Source organism: Pyrgilauda ruficollis, unplaced genomic scaffold (assembly GCF_017590135.1).
Source record: "Pyrgilauda ruficollis isolate IOZ18807 unplaced genomic scaffold, ASM1759013v1 scaffold113, whole genome shotgun sequence".
Classification (NCBI taxonomy): Eukaryota; Metazoa; Chordata; class Aves; order Passeriformes; family Passeridae; genus Pyrgilauda; species Pyrgilauda ruficollis.
In genome coordinates this window covers 696,621-718,429 of record NW_024509544.1, presented here as the reverse complement: position 1 = coordinate 718,429, position 21,809 = coordinate 696,621, and the positions used below count along the sequence as shown (strand labels likewise).

General features: G+C 58.8%; 2 protein-coding genes across 6 annotated transcripts; one reads left to right on the top strand and one right to left on the bottom strand.

Annotated features, from left to right (window-relative positions):
* The first annotated feature begins 915 nt into the window (after positions 1 to 915).
* On the top strand, positions 916 to 2,134 carry TM2D2 (TM2 domain containing 2). Its single transcript, XM_041478497.1, has 4 exons — positions 916 to 1,172; positions 1,243 to 1,330; positions 1,409 to 1,524; positions 1,635 to 2,134. Exons 1-4 carry the CDS (start codon positions 985 to 987, stop codon positions 1,846 to 1,848), a joined length of 606 nt encoding a protein of 201 aa, XP_041334431.1. The 5' UTR covers positions 916 to 984; the 3' UTR covers positions 1,849 to 2,134.
* A 900-nt stretch (positions 2,135 to 3,034) lies between these two features.
* Positions 3,035 to 16,919, bottom strand: PLEKHA2 (pleckstrin homology domain containing A2). Of its 5 annotated transcripts, XM_041478290.1 has the most exons (14): positions 16,581 to 16,919; positions 15,942 to 16,104; positions 14,601 to 14,675; positions 13,511 to 13,674; positions 13,083 to 13,139; positions 11,296 to 11,344; positions 11,071 to 11,168; positions 9,104 to 9,250; positions 7,158 to 7,292; positions 6,981 to 7,049; positions 6,793 to 6,863; positions 6,186 to 6,249; positions 5,852 to 5,929; positions 3,035 to 5,738 (listed from the first exon to the last, which is right to left on the bottom strand). In XM_041478290.1, exons 4-14 carry the CDS (start codon positions 13,649 to 13,651, stop codon positions 5,394 to 5,396), a joined length of 1,254 nt encoding a protein of 417 aa, XP_041334224.1. In that variant the 5' UTR covers positions 13,652 to 13,674; positions 14,601 to 14,675; positions 15,942 to 16,104; positions 16,581 to 16,919; the 3' UTR covers positions 3,035 to 5,393. The 5 variants fall into 5 exon arrangements, with proteins under 5 accessions (XP_041334224.1, XP_041334250.1, XP_041334241.1 ...); XM_041478316.1 differs by lacking the exon at positions 14,601 to 14,675; XM_041478307.1 differs by lacking the exon at positions 16,581 to 16,919 and having other exon boundaries at positions 15,942 to 16,304.
* Between the last annotated feature and the right edge of the window lie 4,890 nt (positions 16,920 to 21,809).

The window sequence follows — 21,809 nt, the reverse complement described above, 5'->3', positions numbered from 1 at the left end:
GGCAGCCTCGGGGCTGTGACCCGTTTCTCGGGAACCTGTTCAGTGCCCGTCAAAGGGAAAGAACCTTTTCATAATGTGTTGGAAGCACATGAGAACACACCACGTCAGCCCCTGGCTGGGCAATACCACAGGTACAGGTGAGCAGGAGAAACTCCCCAGGATGAGAAGGCATCACAGCTTTGCCCTCCACTACAAGCACCAGGCATACTGCCCTGCTCCACCAACCGCCCGTGGACAACCTGCCAGGGCAACTTCGGAGCTCTGCATCATCCTCCGGAAAAATCAGGAACAAACCCTTCACACTGGGAGCAAGTAATGGCAAAGTGGAGCCAATTTACTATGGAAAAGAGCACAAATGCACCCGAACCTAGACTGCCTCCCATTCCCACAGGGCGGGGTGGCGCTGGGGAGAGCCGCGCAGCACAACGGCCAGCTCGGGCGGAACCAGTGGCTGCTGTGGCCGCTGAGCCGCCGCGCTGCCCGTTACCGGCAACACAGGCCCCTGAGAGCCCTTCTCCGGTGCTAAGGGTGTCCGCTCTTCGGGTGAGCGCGGCGGGCGCGCCCCGAGGGAGGGGTCCCCGAGGAAGAGGTCTCCGAGGGAGAGGTGTCCGAGTCCCGGTTGGGCTCCGGCCGGGCCCCGTTTGCCCCGGTGCGGCCCCGGGATTCGGCCCCGGGATTCGGTCCCGAGCACCGCACCAGCGCCCCGCCCCCCGCCTTCGCCCATTGGCCGCCAGCCCTCCCCGGCAGCCAATCATCTCCTCGCCTGGCGCGCACTCCCTCCGCCACGGCCTTCGCTGCCGCTGCCGCAGCTTTTTCCGCTTCGCTCTGACCGGCTGCGAGCGGCGAGCGCCCATTGGCTACAGGCGGCCGGGGCGGTGCGGCGGCGGGCACCCATTGGCTGCAGGCGGCGGAGGCGGTGCGGCGGCGGGCACCCATTGGCTGCGGGCGGTGCGGCCCGAGGCCGAGCGGGGCGGCGGTGCCGCCATGGCGCCGCCCGTGGGGTACGCGCTGCTGTGCGGGCAGGCCGCGCTCCTCCTCGGGAACCTGCTGCTCCTGCACGGCCGCGGCCTCCCGGATAACGATACCGAATCCCGGGAGCTGCCGCCGGGGCCGCCCGCCGCCGCCTGGGCTTACAGCGATCCGCGGGCGCCGCTCGTCCTGTGCACCTACCTGTGAGCGCCGGGCCGGGGCGGGGGAAGCGCGGCCTGCCGGCCTCCCTCACCAGCCGCTCCTTCCCCGCAGCCCCGATGAGTTCGTGGAGTGCGAGGAGCCGGTGGACCACGGCGGGAACGCCACGGCACAGCAGGAGCTGGGCCACGGCTGCGTGAAGGTGAGGGCGGGGCGGGGGCGGCCCCGGTGGCGGCGCCCCCCGGGCCCCGCCGAGCGCTGAGCGCTGCCCCCGCCGCAGTTCGGCGGCCAGGCCCACGGCGAGGTGGATCACACGCGTGTGCAGTGCCGGGCGCTGGACGGCATCGAGTGCGCCGAGCCGCGGAGCTTCCTGCGGGGCAGCCGGCCCTGCGTCAAGTAGGAGAGTCCCTGTCCCCCCGCAGCCACCGGACCGAACCCCCCGCGAGCGGGGCTGGTCCGGCGGGGAGCGCTGACACTCCCTGACCCCGCCGCGTCTTCTCTCGCAGGTACACGGGACACTACTTCATCACCACTCTGCTCTACTCCTTCTTCCTGGGCTGCTTCGGAGTGGATCGGTTCTGCCTGGGCCACACCGGCACCGCCGTGGGGAAGCTGCTGACCCTGGGGGGCCTGGGCATCTGGTGGTTTGTGGATCTGATTCTGCTGATCACCGGGGGGCTGATGCCCAGTGATGGCAGCAACTGGTGCACCGTGTACTGAGGAGGGGCAGGGCTGGCCCCAGCTGCAGCCCCTGGGTGCCTCTGCTCGCTCCCAGCTCCAGCTCAGGCTCTGCTTGGCACAACATGGACTTACAGAACTGTGACTCAGGGTGCACAGCAGTTACTCTTGGTAATGACTCTGTACCAACCTTGGACACAAAGTTGTTCAGGATATATTTTGCTTGTTTAAAATAATCTGGCTTCCCACTGCAAATAGTGACAGCTTCAGAAATCAGAGCTTGAGAACACAGGGGGTCAAACAAACAATAAAATCTGGAAGAAGCTGACTGCATGTACTTTGGGGATTAGTAGATCACAGCCACACAGAGATGAAGGCCGTGGGGTCACGGTCTAGCCCTGAGTCCCCCCAGCCAGCCCATTAATCCAGAGTCCCGAGCCCTGGTTACCTTGGGGTCATGGGCCATCTGGGAGCAGTCAGGGAGCTGGGAAAGAGGCAGAGCTGCCATGGGGCAGCTCCTGTCTGTGTGCCAGGCACCCCTCTGGCTCCAGCCCCAGCACAGGGCACCTACAGCACCCAAAGAGTGCAAGAATCTCACACCCAAAAGAGGAAGCCCCACCAGCTGCAGGTTAAAAACTTACCAAGCTGAATAAAATGGGAAAGGGAAGCTGCAACGAGTCCCAGCCAGAGCCAGACACAAAATCTGTGTATGCAAATGTCCAGTCATATTTGAGATAAAACAGCAAACACACACAAACTCCCAAGTTTGGCAGCTTCAACTGGGGGGGCAGGGGGCAGCTTTGTCCTGAAAATGCCATTCCTCAGCAGAACAGCAGGGCTGGAAAGCCCATGGAGGGGAAAAAGTTCTGCAGTGACCCAGAAAGAAAAAAAACCAGAACAATCCCACGTGCACTGTCGTTAACAGCTCCCATGTCTCCAGCCCCCCACTGCCAGCTCACAGCAGGACCTTGGTCCAGCAGCTTCTCTCCTCCCCAGGGAACATCTGGGACCTTGTTCCAGAAGGAGTTGTGATGTCCCTGCCCTCACCGTGCACTGTTCCCTCCTTGTGCAGGGCAGCAGCACCGTGAGCACGGGGAGCAGCCACTGGTGCTCCCAGGGTCTCCCCAGCTGCTGCACCCTGTCCCCCCACCCTGGTGGGCACAGCATTCAACCCCCACGGCAGCCCTTACCCAAAACACACAGTGCAGATGGACAGCTGGGGAAAATAACCGGGATTTCCTTCTTTATTTAAAAACACGGGGGAGAAAGGGCATTGCAGCATGTACAGGCGAGGGGTGGGAGGCAGGTAGCCCCCACCCCGGGAGTCACAGAGGGCCCCAGCCCTAAGAGCACTTGGAATCTCCAGCCAGCACCTCCAGAAACATCTGGAACCACGTGGGAATAGCAAACCCCTCTCTCCCACCACTCTGCCCCCCACAAGGCACCCCAAATGTGCAGCACCCCCAGCCCCACAGCACACGACTCAGGAGGGAGCAGCTCCGGGGGGGTGAGACCATCCACGCCTGAGCCAGGAGCCAACACAGAGCTGAGGGGAACCAGTTTGCTTTAAAATCACCACAAAGCTCCATCGAGGTCTGGCTGCATCCACCCAGCCCTCTGGAACGGGAGGGAAATCCCTCCCTCCCAACACCACCTGTGTTGTGGACAGCTCTGGAGCCCAGCTGAGCTCCACACTTGTTTGAACCTCACCTGCAGCCTCTGTGCTGTCCTGGGGATGCAGGAGGGTGGGAACGAGCAAAAGGAATGTTGCAATAGTGCTGGAGCCACTGGTAGTTTCTGCTCCTGCATAATTACCTTAATTGTGCAACAAGCTTCTGCTTTACCTTCCCAGGCCTGAGGAAACTGTGCAATTATCAAGCACCAGGAATACTCAGGAGTCTGTGGTTCCAAGGCCTTGCACAAAAGAACCATCATCCCTCTGCATTCCCTGCTCTCCAAAACTGAGACTCTCTGATGGGTGGGCTTGCCAAACTACTGAAAACATTCTTGAAACAGTGTTAGGAGCCAAACAGCAAGTCAGTCTAAAAAAATGAAAGTTTCAAACTCTAGTGCAAATAAAGCAAAAAGGAGCAGAAAAAGGAAGAGCAGGATCTAGGTAGCTACAATTAAATAATATTAACACTCGCCCTGTACCGTTTGCATCGATTCCCACTCATTTTCATGGTCTCTGTGTCCTCCAGCACCTCCACACAATCCCCTTTGAGACCCTCTTCCCCCTGAACTTGGGAGACCCCATTCCTGCCTCCCCCAGTGGCACAGAGGTACCTGTGCTGTGCCCATCCCACAGCAGCCCCACAGGCACCGAGGCAGGAAGGTACAGCTGGCATCACATTAAGGTCAGTCAGGCTAGTCAAGGCTCAGGCACAGCTGTCAAACAGCTGGAGGCCCCAAAAGGGCTGGGACAAACCACATGTTCTGCTCCCAGGGAACACACTGGGCTGAGCTTGCAGAGCAGAGGACGTGTCACAGCCAGGGAAGGGAGAGGAGAGCTGAGTTCTCGCTCGGCACGCGGGGATTGCACACACTTGTGGGGATTGCACACACTTGTGGGGATTGCACACACTTGTGGGGATTGCACACACTTGTGGGGTGAAGGTATCAGACAATCTCTGCCGAGGGAACACCTGGATTTTCTACACACTATTTATCACACCTACAGGAGCTCATTAGGTTATGGAAATGACGATTCACATTGCTCTAGAAACTCCTGCTGGTTTCCATCTCGGGCAGGCAGGGGGTGAGTTGGCCGGGCAAGTCTGCCCAGCTCCATCATGGCTGGTTTTCATTGCTTTTTACTAAAAGCCCTTCACCATCTGGCACGGCTACCTGTGCCCTGGTGTGTGCAGTGCAAAACTAACATCACACCTGAGGGTGCTCCCACCTGGGAGCCACGGTGGCTCCAGCTGCCTACCCTGGCTCATGCTCAGGAAGTACCAAAAGCCTTTGGAGGGGCTGAGTATCTGCCCAGGCTGGGGTTCAACAGGAGCCACAGGTATAAAAAGACATAATTAAAAGCCAGCAGATTGCTGATAAACCCTTGTGTGGGCAGTGGGAAGATTTCAGAGGGAATAAGTCACCATAAGGGGAAGCTGCAGTGAGTCCCCTGTGTGGGCAGCTGCAGGCTGGTGGCTCCCAGCTCTGCCCTGGGGAATCTGAGCAGCAGCAAAGGGGAGAGAAACATTTTACAAACACAAGAAAGGCCACACTCCCCCTCACTCCTTCAAGACCTCCTGCCACTTCCTCCAGACCTGGTTTGTGGGGGAAACGATGCAATTGCAGAAGATGTCCCCTCGTACAGGTCCCCAGCATCTCCTGCCCTGCACAGTGCGCGCCGGCAGTGCCTGGAAGCACCTTCCAAGACATGGAAGCACTGGGGCCAGGCCTGGGCAGGAGCAGCCAGGGACCCTGTGGTGGGGTGGTGCACCCTGTGTGGACGTGGCTGCGGACGGATCCCGCGTCGCAGGGAAGAGCTGTGGCGGAGGGAAGGAACCACCTGGCGTGCCCCAAACCGCCCCACAGGGATCCGGGGAGGCGGCGTGCGGAGCCGGGGGTGGCTCGCTGCTCTCTCAGACGTCGGAGGTCCGGATACTTTCATCATCCAGGTCGAAGGCGAACGGCTTCTCCTTGAGGTGCTGCGGCTCGGAGCGGTGCCGCAGGCGCGTGCCGGGCGCGGCCCTGCCCTGGCGCTCCGTGAGCGCCGGCACGAACACCGAGTCCCTGAGCGGGGCTGGCAGCCCCCCCAGCGCCGGCCGCTGCCCCTCGGCCTGCGGCACCGGCGTCCAGGGCTGCCAGGAGCTCGTGGACGGCGCCTTGCACGACGCTCGCCGCTCCTCCGCCGAAGGCCGCGGCTGCGAGGGGCCCGAGGAGCCGCCGGGCCTGGCCACGGAGGTGGATCTCATAAAGGACATCTCCTGCAGGGACAGGGCAGAGCGAGGTTGGTTAGATAATCCACTAAATAAGGATTTTGTACGTTGGTATCATCTCCAGTTGACGGTAAATGTGAAACAGAAAGTACGTGACCTACCCTGGGACGGGTTTTCAGGGCCTGCACTGCCCCTGTGATTGCCCGGATCCAGCTGTGCATCTCCTCGGGGCTGTCTGCCTGCAAACACAGCAGCCCCAGTGAGGCTCAGCTGTCCTGGCATTCCCAAGGTTCAGCTCTGCCTTCTGCTCCCACAAACAGCCCCTATTATAAACAATCCCAAGGGAAAAGTGAATCCCCCACAGTTCTCCTTCACACTCGTGTGTTACAGCCCCATCTGCTCACTGTGTTCACTGGTGAAGGGCTGTGGGGAACTGTCCATTTCTCAAGAGCTGAACTTTCTGCCCCAAAAATTATCCTGGCCTCAGCTGCTCACCTGGATGTAGAAGGTCCTGGAGCTTGTTATGACTTCAAAGAGGTTGTCTCGCATCAGGAGGTCACTAGAAAGAGTGAGAAAGAGACAGTCACACCCCAGCAGCCATCGTGGACAGAAAACCTGTATTTATCTTCATCTCTGGAGTGTGCTGGGGAGGAACGTATTGAAGGCAAACCTTGGATCTCATTGGGATTTTGAGAAGAGTCCAGACCCCCAGAAAACAACAGCCAGAAATCCCCCAGCTCTAACATCAGCCAACAAACCCCTGCCCTCCCCCACCATAATCCACTGCATTCCCAGCTCATTTTAAATATCAGCTTGCTATCACTTATTAGGAATAAACAGTTCAGAGATACATAAATACACTATATTTTTACTTTAGCTGAAGAGGTTTGTTTTCTTAGGTTATTTTTCATTGCAAGCCTTTACTTTACTTTGATTTTATCAGTGTTTGCTGCAACAACCTGTTCCCGAGACACTGCAGCCGCCTGGGCTAGTTTAAGGCAAACACCTCGAGAGCTGCTTCCCACGAGCAGCTGGAGCAGCCCAAGCTCCCTCTCCTGAGCCAGCCTGGGGCACAGCAGGGAAACACGGGTGGGAACATTACCCAGACTTGACCAGGCACTCGTGGGTCTTGCAAACATCTTTCAAGAGAATCGAACGCAAAGGCTCCTTGTCCTGCAGAGGTGAGAGGAGACAGTGCTGGGCTTGGCTGGCCTCGGGGCTGGCATGTGCCTCCTTCAGAGGAGGAGGAGGTGCCAGAGCCCTGCTTGGAGTCCCGGGAGAGCTGCTCACCTGCTCACACTTGTAGTAACTGATGGAAAACTCATCCAGAACAAAGTACCGCCGCTTCCAGCTCTTCCTCTGGAAAAGAGCAGGAAATCACTCAGCGCTCAGCCCTGCCACTCTCTGTCGAGGTCCAGCAGCCAGAGCACCCCTGGCCTGCAGGGAGAGGCAGCCCCAGGCACTCACCACGTTGCCCTGCTTGACGCAGAAGCCGCTCTTGAGCGGGGCTGGCCCGGCGGGCGGCTTGGTGGCCGAGGGGGGGATGTAGCTCTGCGAGCGCCGCAGCAGAGGGTGCGCGCCCACCTCGCTGCCCTCCCCGTCCTGCAGCAGAGAGAACACAGCCACATCAGCAGGGAGGCATCCCTGCTGGAAGGCAGGACGCCCAGCTGCAGGGAAAAGCCACCTGACACAAGCCCTGAGTGAAGCGTGTGAGCCAAGGGCTCATGGCAGTGCTGAGCATGGGCAGGGAATGAGCCAGAGCTCATGATGTTCTCTCATTGTGTGCAGCTCCCTGGGCTGCTGCCCTGGTACTATTCACCCTTTTGCAAGCATGTGTTAAAAACAAGAAATCAGAAGGGCTGCAGAAAAGCAATTTGAGGGCTGAAGAGAATCCCCTGCAGCAGGGGAGTTAACAGAGCCCACCTGCCTGGCTCGTCCTGCACAAAGAGGTGACTCAGCTGAAGGTATGAGGAGAACAAGAACCACCAGACAAACACAAGCTAGAAAGGAATGCTTTCCAACGGGAGAAGGCAATATACCACAGGAATAAATTGCTCAGAAAAACCATAAAGTCTCTGATTCTCATTTTCAGAGCCAAGTTCTCCCAAAGATACTTGGGTGTTTGGAGCTCAGGAAGGGTGTTTGGAGCACCTCCTCCGGTCCCAGGCTGTCCCTCCCAAGTGCAGTGCTCAGTGCTGTGAGCACAGAGGGGCTCTGGTCATGACCATGTGCCCAGCCCCGTGAGCACAACCCAGTGCACCCCAAGGGCCAGACCCATCCCAGCAGCGCCCTCCCTTCCCCCCAGCAGCACAGAGGATGGTTGAGATGAAACATCTTCTACACTCAGCTTCTTCCCCATCCCTCGGAGCCCTTCCTCCCTCGGCTGAGGTTTGAGCATTGCCATGGCAGCGGGGTGGCCCTGGCCACTGCCAGCCTTATATGGCCCCAGCAGGGGACTGCGGTTTGGGTGAACCTGCCCGCCCAGCACCTTCCACAGCTGCTTCCGTGTCCCCAGGACAGACAAGCAGCTTTTTGTCTGGCCCCTGCGGAGAGCAGTGCAGCGCAGCTGCAGCACCAGGATGCCACCCACGCCCCGGGGCTGTGCCAGCTCTGCCGGGCATTGCACAGGTGGTGTCCAGAGCAGAGGACACTCCTGCAGACCGGAGTGTCACACGCCCCAGAGCTGGGGTGATGCTCCCTGCTGGTCTGGGTGCAGCCAGAGCGTGGGACTCCCCTCCGCAGCCCTGGAGCAGCACCGGCTGGGGCACAGCCAGGAAACCACGGACACGCCCAGGAAGCTGCAGCAGGGGAATGGCCATTTCACACGGGGGAAGCAGCAAGAGCACGGAAATATTCTGGCAGCTGATGCACCACCTCCAAAAAACCCCTCTGCACCCCACAACCCTCCATACACCTCTGCATCCTGCCAAACCCTGTGGCCAGGGAGGTGTTAAAAGCATCTGCCAGCAGAAACTGCTGCAATGATCTAATTCTCTATTTTTAGTGCTGCCACTGATAAGAGCTGAAGTGAGATGCAGAGCTGGACAATGCCCAAACGTGGGAGATGCTGATGGCCACGTGCACACCCAGCTGCGTGCCAGGGAAGCGGATGCAGAGCCACGGCAAGCGGTGCCCACCAGCCCTGGGACAGTCCCTGTGGCTGCTGTGGTGGGGACACCAGGCACAGGGCTCCTCCGCCCTGGGTACCTAAAAGAGGATTTGCACCCAAGACACGTGGGTGGATGGCGATGGCCAGGAAGCTGAGCAGATTCATGGTCTCCTCCTCACCTCAACACCCTTCAGAGTGAGAAAAAGCAGAGGTGTTCAGGGTGCTCAGAGCAGCCATTCATATCTGCAGGGGAAAGGGGTTGCAGGCACACTGTTTCCAGAAATGGAAGTGTAAACCAGCTCACCTGGTTGATGGAGATGGGTGTGTGGACCACTACCCCCCCAACAATCTCTGTTTTGTAGGCCACCTGGGGCTTCTTCTCCTGGGCCTGGGGCACCACCGGAGGTTTGGTGATTTCTGTGGCCGGTGGGACGCTGCCACCCTTTGGCACCTGTGGGAGAAAGGAAGGGATGAGGGGCACAGGGTGACCATGCTGGGCATCCCCACATCTGCACTGGGCACCCCATCTCTGTCTAATGCAGCCACATCCCTTTAGAAAACAACTCCTGGCCAAGCACCCCAGTTAGGGAGGGTGTGGAACCCCCTGGGCAGCAGGAGACACCCAGAGAAGAGATGAGAGGAGCTCAGTGATTAAGCACCCCTTCACAGGCGCCTGTGATTCGCCTCTGCAGCTCAGTGAGTTTGTGGGACACTTACTCCTTTAATTGTCCCCGCTCCACTTACAGGCTTAATGAGGAGCTGGGTCTGGCTAACGAGGCTGAGCGGCGTGGCCGCAGGGACAGCCAGGCACTGCTGTGACCCCAGTGCTGCTGGCTGTGTCCCCCGTGAGCAGCCCCACACCCTGTGCAGAGGCTGGGCTGCAACACAGCTCCCTGCACTGCCATCCTCCCCTCTCCCTTCCCAGCTCCTTCCCTCTGGCACCTGGCTCTGGACAGAAAGGGCAGTTTCCAAATTTCCCTTCCCAGTCCTGCACTTCAGCCCCTCTAATGCCAACCCCCAGTCCAGAGCAGGGCAGAGTGGCAGCATCGCCACATCCCAGGAGCTCTGGGTTTCCCTGCCAGCCCAGGACAGCTCCTCCCTGAAGGGCTGGACCAGCCGGTTGGCCAGCTGGGACACAGCCAGCATTGGGAAGGGCTGGCTGAATCAGACCATGGAAACCACCACGGCTTCTTGCAGAAGCAGAAGATGCATCTCATTCTCCTGTCACCCCAGCTCCCACCTCTGCCAGCCTGGCAGAATCCCCCTGCCCCAGAGGCAGCGACCCTGGAGGAAACTGCTGGCAGTACACCTGGACACAGAGCCCAGGCAGGCTCTGGCCACAGCTCTGGCCAGCTCTGGAGATGGAGTCTGTGGCCAAGATCAGCTGGAGCCAGAAGAAGAAGGCACGAGCCAGAGCACTGTGGCAGCTGCAGGTGCAAAGGTTGTCACACTTAATGTATTTGCAGAGAAAGAAAGAAAATACAAGCTAGGTCTGATCTTGCAGATGAGTTTCCCACAGAAACTACACTATGGCACTCCAGGGATTTAAAAAAAAAAAAAAAACCTACTCATGGATAGGCCCCAATCAAACTGTTTACACGATTTTCCCTTACATTTAGCTTACATACCATAAACAACACTCATCAGTGCATGACCTAATAAAACTCTGTTCACATTATGCATTGGCCCCACTGCTCACTGCAGGTCAGCAGAAGCCCCCAGCCCTTTCCCAGGGACCCCCTGTGCAGGCAGAAGCCATCCTGGAGCCCACCCCATGCCCTGGTGCTGCCAGGGGGGAGCGTGGCACGTCCCGCAGTGCCGGGAGCGCCGGCGGCTGCGCGGCACCGGGTCAGTGCCCATCAGCTCACGGCCCCGTGAGCACAGCAGCACACACAGGAGATGGCACATGAACCCTCTGGATGCAGCACAGCCTGCCTCGCCGTGCCCCACAGCGCAGGGCTTTCGCTGCCTCGTCACAGGAGCCGGCGTTGCAGGAAGAATAAAAACTGAATAAATCTACTGAAGCACGATAAAGCCTCCCTTTGACAGCCACAGCGAGGAGCTGGCTGGGCCAGATCCCAGCCAGCAGGAGTAACAGGAGGAGGAGGGCCTGGAGCAGGAGGGGATGTGGATGGCTCCCACATCCCCTCCTGTCAGCTGTCCCCCACAGCTGGGCTGGGAGGGCGAAGGAAGAGACACAAGGAAACCTCAACCATAAGGATCCCTGGGGATGGTGGAAGGAACAACTGAGAAGAGCATTAAGTAACCTACCGTGATCTTACTGGCCCTGTTCAGTGCCTCCACCCAGTCCTGCAGGTCCTTTTGGTCACTGGCTTGCAAGAAATAGCGCTGGGAGAGGGCGTTGATAACTGCCAGAGGAGCAAGGACAAGGAGAGTTGGCAGCAACCAGAAGGATTCAGGGGGCAGGCACCCACACTGCAGCTTCCCGTGGGAGGGTGTCCCCCCACCGAGCCCACCAAGATCCCACTCACTCACCAAAGCAGAACGGAGTTTTAGGCTTCTGTTTCGGGGTGGCAATGCTAACCTGTGACAGAGCAAATCAGGGGAGAAATTAGAGATACCAGCACGTGCCAGCGGTGGGCAGAAGAGCTGGAAGTTTCCACCCACCCACCCTGCTCCCTGCCTGGGCTCTGCCAGGAGCCCCGAGCAGGACCCCACACATATGGGGGCAGCTGGAGCCACAGCACAGCTGTGCCAGCTGGAGGGAGCTGGCCCGTGTCAGAGCACACGCAGCACACGGTGCTGGGTCCCAGGGGAAGGTCAGCACGGAGCCAGGACTTTCATCCCCTGCACCCCCTCAGGCACTGGCTGAGCTGCACAGCAGAGGACAGAAAGCTTTCAAAGGACCTGGAAACATCCATTCTCCTGGATCAACACAGCCACTCTCATCAGCAATTAAGAGAATTGAGGGAAAATAGTGGTGGTTTTTCCCTGAAGAGTAGGAATCATTTATATAAGAATAATATTCCTTGAGGCTCCACAAACAGCATTCGTGGAGTATTTATTCTGACAGTCCTCCTCCTTCAAAGCCAGTCCATAATGCTTTAAATATGTTTTCTCAAGCAAACCCCCATTTTTCTGGTGTATTTACTGTTGGTAGTTCCAGCCACTGACAGAACCCAACCCCGCAGTTTGTGACCAAACGCTGTCCTGCAGCAATTTTCATTTAAACTAAAACCTATGTAATTTGTGAGGCTCTTTCCAAAATGGGGAAGGCTCAGCCTCCCAGCATTGCTTCATCTGCGCTTAATTTATAAATCATGATTCAGCAGGAACAGGAAGATCTGTCCAAGGCTATATCCAGCTCCAGGATAAAGCTGAGCTGTGCCTGGCGTGGCAGCCACCAGCCCCCCACTCCCCCCCAGCAGCTGAGGGGCCACTTGCAGGAGGAGGATGATGGCAGCTCCACTCTCCACGTACACTCTCCACTGTCTCAGTCACCAGCCCTGCAACAGTTGGTGCTTATTGCACTGTTCCTGCCTTCCTGTGGGGACTGGATAACACCCTTGAGACACACAGGTGACTTTCCAGGTCTCATCCTTCAGGGCACTGCCCTCTGAGCACAGGGAGAGCTCCTGAAGCACTGCCACGGGACACTGACACAGCAGGCAGGGGCATGGGGAGGCCCGGAGGAGATGCCCGCTCCAGGGAGGTGGGACGTGCCCACAGACTCACTGACAGCTCTACAGACATGAGGAGGATGGTGGCAGCTCCACTCTCCACACACAGCCACAGCTCCACTATCTGTCATCGGCCCTGCAGCAGTCGGTGCTTATTGCACTGCTCCTGCCTTCCCATGGAACAACCCTTGAGACACACAAGTGACTTTCCAGGTCTCATCCTTCAGGGCACTGCCCTCTGAGCACAGGGGAGAGCTCCTGAAGCACTGCTCAGCCGAGTGCCAGCTCCGTGCCCAGCTCAAGCTGACACCACACTCCCGTCCCCACTCAGTCCTGGCCACACGTGTCCTTCCTCACAGCAGAGCAGTTCCTCTTCCTCTTGCAGCCCAGCCTTGCACCCTGTCCCACGCCACTCCAGGGTGAAGATGAACACAGTCCCAGCACCAGGATCTTTGTGCTGTGGGGTCACTCCCTGCTTCCCACAGCCCTGCTCAGGCTTCATCCCAGGGAGATGACCACGAGCCCAGGCAGGACCAGGAGCTGCCCTCGGGTGCTTCCAGGGCAAGCCTCTCCTGGGAATGCCACAGGGATAAGGGGAAAACAGGGAGCACTCACCTTCCCTCTGCCCCACCCCAACATTACCTTGGAGATATAGGTCAGCTGCAGAGATCCGACAGCACCTGCTCCGATGGCCAGGTTCTGCAACACACAGGATGAGCAGTGGGAGGTAAATGACAGGGAGAAGGTGGCGGGGGCAATCCAGCCTGTCATTTCTGCCCTTGGGGTCAGGCAGCAGCTGCCATCCTCAGCCACTTCCCTGTCCTGCACCTGGTTCAGCCCAGACCCCTCAGCAGTGGGACCAGCCCTGCTGTGCTCCTTGGGACAGTCCTGGAAACCACAGAGGTCACAGAAGGGTGGGAGCCTGGTCATGGCCACGCTCAGCCACGGGACACTCTGCCACAGCAGGCAGGGGCCTGGGGTGAGCCGGCGGAGATGCCTGCTCCACGGGGGTGGGACGTGCCCACAGACTCACTGACAGCTCTACAGACACGCCTGGCACACGTGCCCACCTGAGGATTGTCCATGTACCACAGGAGGTGGTTGGCCTGGGTGTCCAGGATGAAATACCTCCGCAGAAACTTGCCACAGGTCTCATTTTCTTCGATGTCCAGGAAGCCGCAGATACGGTTCTGTCGGTCCAGGTACGGCATGCCGGGCTCCTTCTGGCATCACCCTGTGGAGTGGGGGGCAGGCAGGGTAGGTGGGTGCTCTGCTCCCCAGGGAGCTGCCCCAGCACCCGTGGCACCCAAGCTGTGGAGCTGGGTATAGCATTGGACAGATCTTCCTGCTCCTGCTGAATCCTGATTTCTGAATTAAGCACAGATGAAGCCAGGTGTTCCAGGATGCCAGCACAGTCCCTCAGCCACAGCCCAGCTCTCTAGAGGGAGATGGGAGGGACAACAACCAACCCACCACTCCCAGCCCCAAGAGCCACCAAACCCCGTGAGCGAGGACAGAGCAGCCACAAAGGATCTGACACGAGACACCAGATCCCTGAGAACTGTGGTGAAAATTAATCCCAAAGCAGCATGCTAGAGAGAGCCTGAGCACACTCCCAGGAAACAGGGAACAATCTGCAACTCCAGCAGAAAATCTGTGCAGCCAGGATGTCGAGTCAGCAGGGAAAACAATGACCCATCCCAGCGGGGCCACGCTGTGTCCCCAGGTCTGCCACGGGCAGGGACCCTCCCCAGCACTGCCCCCCACCCAGGAGGAATCCTTCAAGGCCCCTGGGCTGCAGTGGGAACACCATCATCACTTCCAACCCTCTGTGGGGTGCAGAACCAGCACCAAGGGGCCCGGGGGGAGCAGGATGAGTCCCACTGCCCGGGCAGAGCCCTCTCCCCACGGGACAGGGTGGAGGGCAGGGATGAGAGCAGCCGTTACCCAAAGGATGTGAGTGAACCCGGTGTGGTTTGTCTGGCAGGAGAGTGGTGATCACGCAGGTGCCAGAAGCAGAGCTACACAAATAAAAGAACTCATGCAGAAAAGGAGGAAATACTATTTTTGAGCTGCAGTGTAGTGGGGCCCGGGGAGGTGAGGGTTGTGCAAGAGCTGGGGTGCAGCTGCAAAGGTAGAGGAGGCAGAAAACAAGTCAACCTGCTGTCAGGATCTCAGTCTACCACCAACATTTCAGAGATGGGTATCAGGGCTTGGCTCATGGGAACCGTGCTGCTGCAGGGGGAGAAGTTGTTATAGACCAAAAACGGTGCCCTGGCACAAGGGTTTCTGTGGGCACTTCCAGTCTCACTGCTTTTTTGTGGGCTTATTTTTGTGGTGGGGAAGCACATGGACAGCAAAACCCTAGGTACCCTCAACCATACCAACACGTTCACACCAAACCTCATAAACCCTTCCTTCTGCTGACAACAAAGGTCTAGAGATTCCTGCCTAGGAGACAGATGAGGAAGGAGCAGAATGTGCCACAGGCAGCACAGAGATGAGCCCCACATTCCCCATGGGACACCCCTTGGAGTCTCCATGTCCCTCCACCATCCTTCATTACCACGGGTTCATCTGGGAGAGCACAAACCAGCTCAGCCCTTCTGTGCACACTGACCTCAGGCTGCACTTGGAGATGCCCAAACCTGTGGGCAGAGGAGATTGGGACTGTTCCCACACTCAAGTCAGCCGGGTTCCTGTCCCCTCACATCCCACTGCCCACGGAACACAAGTGGTCCCTCTTTGGAGCCACCGAGAACTGCACTTTTCCACAAGGAAATGATAAAAGTAGCATCTTCAGCTGTGCTAACATGGGGTACCCCACTCAGGAAATCCAGGAGGGCCAGAAAATGTTCAATTTCCTAATGAAGCATATCAGAGACTTCCAGGACTCTTTCCTGCCTCTGAAGCAACAGACCTGCCAGCTTTTTCCACCACAATATCCCACCCAAAAAGACAGCCCTTTCTTGACTCAGTGAATGACAGGGCAAGCAATTGGGCTACAGAAGAAGACTTACAGCAAAACCACCCCCTTGCCTGCCTGAGCCAAAGGGAAGTGCTGCCCAGGGAGAGGCAGGAGCTGCAGGGCACTGTCCACGCAGCACCCAAGGGTGGCTCAGAGGCCTCGTGGGCAGCCACACAGCCAGACTTTCCAGGAAGCAGCTCAGGATGCCCTGCACCGTCACGGCTGCTGTGCCCTGCTCTGTCCCGGCAGAGCCACAGGAGCAGCCCAGGAGCACTGCAGCAGAAAAACCCGAGGCCATGGGAGACCCGGCACTGGGAGCATCACAGCTGTGCTGCGGGAGGCACCTCCTCAGCACCTCCCTCCACAGCACCCAGCGCACCTGTGGGCAGCCACAGCGTCCTCCTCCTCCTCCTCCTCTCTCACACCTGTCCTCCCGAGCTGTGCCGGGGTGCAGGATGACCCTCCCTCCGTTCCAGGACTGCGACCTGCGCTGCCCAGTGCCCCGCAGCGGCTGCAGCTCCACTTCCTCTCACCTGCGGTCGCGGAGCAGCTCCCGGAGCCCACGCTGCGACGTCTGTCCCGACCCACGAGACAGACGGGGTAGGCAGCGCCCAGCAACTCGCTCCTACTAATTGCAGATCTTTGCCTTAATGAAACTATCAGCCTGTCGGGAGGAGGCTGGATACAGCTCTTCATCTGCCACAAAGAGTCGGAGAACACACAGAATAGCAGCAAACCCCTGATCCCCGCCACGCGCTGCCTCCAACCCCACAGACTTTGGGCGACGACGGTGCCTGCAGCATTTCCGGAGCTCCCACGGGGACCCCTCCGCTCCGGCAGAGCCCCCTCGCTGCCTCCCCCTCCCCTACCCCGACGGGAGCCGTCGAGCAGAAGCCGCTCGCACCGGGAGGGCTCCACTCCAGCCCCGGCACGGATAATCCAGCTGCAGAAACCGGAATCCCCGCCAGGGATAGGGGAACCAGCCCTGGGGCCGCCTCCCCAGCGGCCCCCGCAGCCGCGGGGCACGGACGCCTCCAGCCGCTGCGGGAGGCTCGGGGGGAGAACGGGGCCGGGACAGCGAGGGCTGCCAGCCCGGCCCGCGGGGTCTCGAGAGAGCGAGCGCTGCCTGCGGGCAGCTCGGCGGCCACGCGTGTCCCCGCGGTGGCACTTACCCCGCGGCGTCCCGGGCGGGCGGGGGGCGGCGGGGGCTGCGGGCGCCGGGCAGCGCTGCGAGGAGGAGGACGGACGGGCGGCGGAGGGGGTGTGCCCCTGGCTCCGCCGTCGCTTCTTTCCGGGTTAATTACGTCTGTCATTAGCAAACCCGGCCCCGGATGTGAGTGCGGGGCGCGGGGCGGCTCCGCGGGGCGGGGGGTGGGTGTCCGTCCCTCCGTCCCATCGCCGTCTGTCCGCGGCTCTGCCGCGCACCTGCCGCGGCACCGGGGGCTAAGCCGGCGGCAGGGGTAAGGGCAGCCCGGTGCGCTCCCAGTGCCAGCCTGTCCGGGCTCCGGGCCTTCCCGGTGAATCCCGAATCCCCCCCGACCCGACACAAAACCACTCGGTCGGTGCTCGAGGCTGGCACTGATGGAGATGAGCCGCCCGGTTCGCGATTCCTACCAGAGCATCTCTTGGGGAAGCTGCTGCTGGAGTGAGCTCGGTGTGGATTTGGGAGCAGGAAACACCCGCTGCCTCCCCCGTGCCGCCCCGGGGAAGCCCCACTTTCTCTCCGAAACTCCGTCTGGCTCCGATGCACTTTCTCTCGGCGCGGGTGAAACCGACCCTGGTGCTGCCGGCGCGCAGGGATGTCGCTCACGGACACCCGCAGCCCCTGTCCATCCCACTCTAACCCGCTCCTTCCCACTGCTGCCTGCCTGCTCCCGCCATCCTGGAGGTCTCGAGCCCTGCCTCCCCCTCTCCCCATCCCTCCCTTTGCAAAGATTAAACTGTTCCATTTTTACACCGAGGCTCCTCTCGCAGCCCTTGCGACCCGCCGGAGCCCGGGGCAGCGCTGCGGTCCGGGCACGGTCACACGGCAGCGACTCCCAGCGCTGCTCTCCCTTCATTCCAGAGCGCTCTGCCTGGCAGCTCTCCTGGATTTTCCAGTGCGTTTTTCTGCTGTAAGCTGTGTGGGGGTAGAAGCGGCCCCTGGAGCTCAGTGAGACGCCCCAGCAGCAGATGAAGGGCCATGAGAGGGCACATCTCTGCCGCAGGACCTTTGGGGATTCCTCCAGCAGCCATAGCCCCGCGCAGAACACCCTTTGTGTGCCCCAGGGAAGGAGCAGGATCCGCAGCAGACAGGGAATAATCTGCTTTCCAGATGCTCCCCTCCAGCGGCAGCGACCCTCAAGGCATATGCTGACCTTCACAAGACTATGTCCATGTTCTGCAGGACTTCTGACCCTCTCCAGCACTCACCGAGGTCACTGCTCCAGCAGCATCCTCCAGCTGTGAGCTCCACGGCTGGATCTGCACGTGCTAAATTACTTCTTTTCTTCTGTTCAAACTTGCTCTTTTCAGTTTCAGTACCTGTTCCCCTTTTCCCCGTGTGCTGACTGGGGCAGACTCCAGCAGACAGCTGCTGCTTGCTGCTCACCCTGCTCTACAGTCCTTGCAGTCAAATTCTCATGGTCCCAGCCATCCTTCACTTCCTTCATCATTTCCCTTTCTGTTCTCCTCACTCTGTTCACTCACTTTTACCCTTCTCCCTCATGAAAACAAGCCTCACCGACCACTCCTGGGGATCTTTCTAGCACCTGTGGGCAGCCACAGCATTCTCCTCTCACATCTGTCCTTTCTAGCAGAGCTTTGAGCTGTGGGACCACCTGCAGCCCCAGACCACAGAGCAGCCTCACATCTCCCCCTCACATGTCTCAGCAGCCACCGAAACCTCTCTCCACAGCCGAGCCTCAGGTTGCAGAAAGCAGCCCAAAAGCATCTCTGTTGGACCAGCGGGGAGGGGATCTGCTCTGGCATCCCGGGCTCTGCCTAGCAGAGCCCTCCAGGGCGGCACCAGACGCCAAACCGGTTCTATTCGGCTCGTTCCCTCTCGGTTTTGGCTTCCCTGTCAAGGAGAGGCTGCGGACGCGGTTCTCAGGGCAGCATTTATTGAACCGGCAGCGATGGGACCCCTCGCACAGAGCATCCCCGCCGCATCCCTAGGCTAGAGCGGCCAGCAGCCGGGCCCAGCGCTCAGAGCCAGCCCAGCAGCAGCGTCCCGGCCAGCACGGTGGCCAGCAGGCCGGCCGGGGGCGGCGGGGTGGCCCCCGCGCCGTTCCGGGAGCCCCGAGCCGGCCCGTTGCAGTCGTCGCTGAAGCAGCAGCGCACGGTGGCCCCGCCGGAGCCGCCGCGGCGAGCCTGGTCACAGAAGGACTTGTAGGAGCAGGACTTAATGACGCTGTCTGCAAGGAAAGGCAAAGTGATGGGGTGAAAGACAAGGAGCGCCTCAGTGCAGCACAGTGCAACACAAGAAGGAGCCACCTCCTGCTCCGCCTCAGGACCCCTGCTTCTCCTCGCCCTCCAGACCTCCGAGACCTTCTGGTCTTACCCCCCTTCTCCCCCTGGAGCCCCCCGGCCCCCCGGCCAAGGCCCTTACTGGGTGCAGTGATGGTGGAGCAGGCGTCGGCGTACTGGGGGCAGCTGTGGGATCCCTGCTGGTTGCAGTCGTTCTCGTTGGATGCGACACATTTGTGGCATTTCAGAGCTTTGCCTGGGTGAAGGTGAGGAGGAGGAGGAGTGAGAGTGATAGCAATGCACTGTCCCAGAGCCCCCAGTGCCCTGACAGTCTGTGGGTCTCCACCCCAGGGACCTGAGGGGGGTCACAGGTGAGGGTTGGCACCAGACAGATTCGAGCCATGGCATGCAGCAGAATGCAGGATGGGGCCTCACCTGTCCACAAAATTAATGCAAAACTCTTCCAAGTGTGACTCAAAATGATGAGAGCCAAAATGGGCAGGTGAGCTCTGCTGAGTCCTTGCCCTGCAAAGACTCCCTGAGAGCCCTGGAATTCCTTTTACAGTAAAAATAGATAGACATAATATTTAAAAACCATCCTAGATCTTTGTCTTCTTGTGCCAGATCTCATTTTAATAAGAATTTTGGGGGGGAGAAGGGAGAATCCATCCAACCTGTGGGAGCAGCTCCCACATTTTACCCTGTGCTCTGGAAGCTCAGCCCGAGGGTGCTGCCTGGGGACAAGCAGGGTGACAGTGCCAGGCAGCTGCAGGAGGGATGAGCCATCTCCAGATCATCCTTTAAGGAGCCCACGGGCAGGTTAGATAGCAGCCAGAGCCGATAGTGCTGCAAGAGCTGTGTGACCCCTCACAGCTTACACACACCCCAGAAAAACCCAGAGCTGCAGATCCCGCTCCTGCCTGAAAGGATGAATCCTCGATTTTGGTGGGGCTGGAGGTGAAACTCGTCTCTGCCTTGCTGAGGGAGCGGAGCCCTCTCGTGGCAGCGGGGCCGGCTCGGCCCGGAGCTTCCACCTCCATCTCCGGGAGAGAAAACCCGAGAATGGGCAAAACTGGGAGGCCAGAAAGCGCCTTCCATTAACCCACGATGACCCGGCTTCCTCTGCTCAGTTGTGTTTCGTCTCCTTTGCTGCTCCTCACAGCACGGCACAGCCTTTCCTCTGCCCTGAGCTAAAAATACAATCGTGTCCTGTCACATTCATATTTACTGAAAAATTCCTTCGCCCAGGATTTCTCTCCCGGGAAGCTGAGAAGCCTCAGAGAAAAAAAGAAAACAATATTAAATCATTTGCTTCTCCTGTGTTTTGCTGCTTTGGAATGTGGTTGGAGACTGTTTATCCAACAAGTGATTGTTTCATTGGTTTCATGTGAATTATTTTGACTTATTGTCCAATAAGGGTCAAGCTGTGCCGAGGCTCTGGAGAGAGTCACGAGTTTTCATTATTATCTTTTCAGCCTTCTGTAAGTATCCTTTCTGTATTCTTTAGTATAGTTTAGTATAGCATTCTTTAATATAATATAGTATCATAAAATAATAAATTAGCCTTCTGAGAACATGGAGTCAGATTCATCATTCCTTCCTCACCTTCATCGGGGGCAACCAGAATACAACAGTGTTCATCTTGCCTTGGTCCAAAGATCCTGAAAGAGTCCAGAGCTGCTCCATGGCATTGCTCTGAGCAGTGCAGCCACCCCCCTGCCTTTTACAACAGCTTGTTGTGATTATGCCTTGGAGGAACCAAGTGTTAGCAGGCAAACACAGCTCTAGCCGAAAGAAGTTTTGGCTCAGGAGCCTCCATCAGAGCTGAGGACCAGAGACTGTGGTCCCTGCAGGGCACAGCCTGGGCTCTGTGCCAGCGGCAGAGAGACAAGGGACAGGGGGCTTCTCTTGGTGCTACCCAGAGGACAAAGCCACCCTCCCCCCCAAAACATCATTTTCCTGCAGGGGTGGGAGCAGCCAGGGCAGGGGCACGGTGGGCAGGCGCCAGCCCGAGGCAGGTGACAGGGACAGGGCAGCAGCAAGCGCGGGAGCAGCTACAGCGATTTCCCCGACCTCGTGCTGCCCGCAGCCAGGGGACACTTACTTCCTCCAGCCAGGGACGTGAGGATGGCCAGGGCCAGCAGGGTCTTCAGGGCAGGCATCCTCAGCAGTGTGCAGTGTGGGGTGGGTAGCTGCTGTTTTGTCTTAAGGTCTTACAGCTAATCTGCTTGGGAGAGTGCATCGGGGCTGGGCTAATGCCATCTTAGCTGGGGGGACAGGACACAGCTCCCCAAGGACAGGGGCTGGGCAATGGCACTGGGGCACAGCACCACACTGCTGCCAGCAGATGGTTGCTGGGCTCTGCTCCGTATCCTGCTTTGGAAACCATCTCTGGACACAGAACCTTGTGGTGGCTTTCAAAGGTCTTGATCAAGCCCACCTGCCCCATCCAGAGAACAGCCCCTTCTCGTCATGAGTAGCGGCCAAGCTGGGGAAAACCCTTCAGATTTTCCAACCCACCAAAAGAGAAGTGCAAGAGAACAACTGAAAGCCCCTACAGGGCTGGGAGCCCAATGGAACCACTCCTGCACCCCCCATCCTCCCAGCAGGATTTACCTAAGGCCACAGAGGGACAGTGCAGGGATTAGGCCAAGGATTCTCCTGCCTGCCATCCCGCTGCTGCCTCAGCTCTTCCTGCTGCCTGAGCTCACTGCCATGGCTTAGTACCATCACAGCATGCTTGGAGTGGAGTTATAGGGCCAGAAAAACCATCCCAGGTTGGAATTTCAGAGCTCAGAAATGCAGATTTCAGGAACAGATGATAACTGTACTTATTTGAAACCAAGTGCCGTGTAAATCACATTAATAAAGACAAAGCAGAACACGGCCCATTCTGGAAGGTAAAGCCAACTCCTCCCAAAACTCTTCACCAACCTCACAAACACCACGAAAGC

Bases quoted from the DNA above. Each gene is read 5' to 3' on its own strand.
- TM2D2 (XM_041478497.1), top strand. From the start codon at position 985: ATGGCGCCGCCCGTGGGGTACGCGCTGCTGTGCGGGCAGGCCGCGCTC. The intron at 1,331-1,408 runs GTGAGGGCGGGG...CCCCCGCCGCAG, and splicing joins TGGGCCACGGCTGCGTGAAG to TTCGGCGGCCAGGCCCACGG. The intron at 1,525-1,634 runs GTAGGAGAGTCC...CTTCTCTCGCAG, and splicing joins GGCAGCCGGCCCTGCGTCAA to GTACACGGGACACTACTTCA.
- PLEKHA2 (XM_041478290.1), bottom strand. From the start codon at position 13,651: ATGCCGTACCTGGACCGACAGAACCGTATCTGCGGCTTCCTGGACATC. The intron at 9,251-11,070 runs GTAGGTTACTTA...TTTCTCCCACAG, and splicing joins ACAGGGCCAGTAAGATCACG to GTGCCAAAGGGTGGCAGCGT. The intron at 6,864-6,980 runs GTGAGCAGCTCT...TCACCTCTGCAG, and splicing joins GTTACTACAAGTGTGAGCAG to GACAAGGAGCCTTTGCGTTC.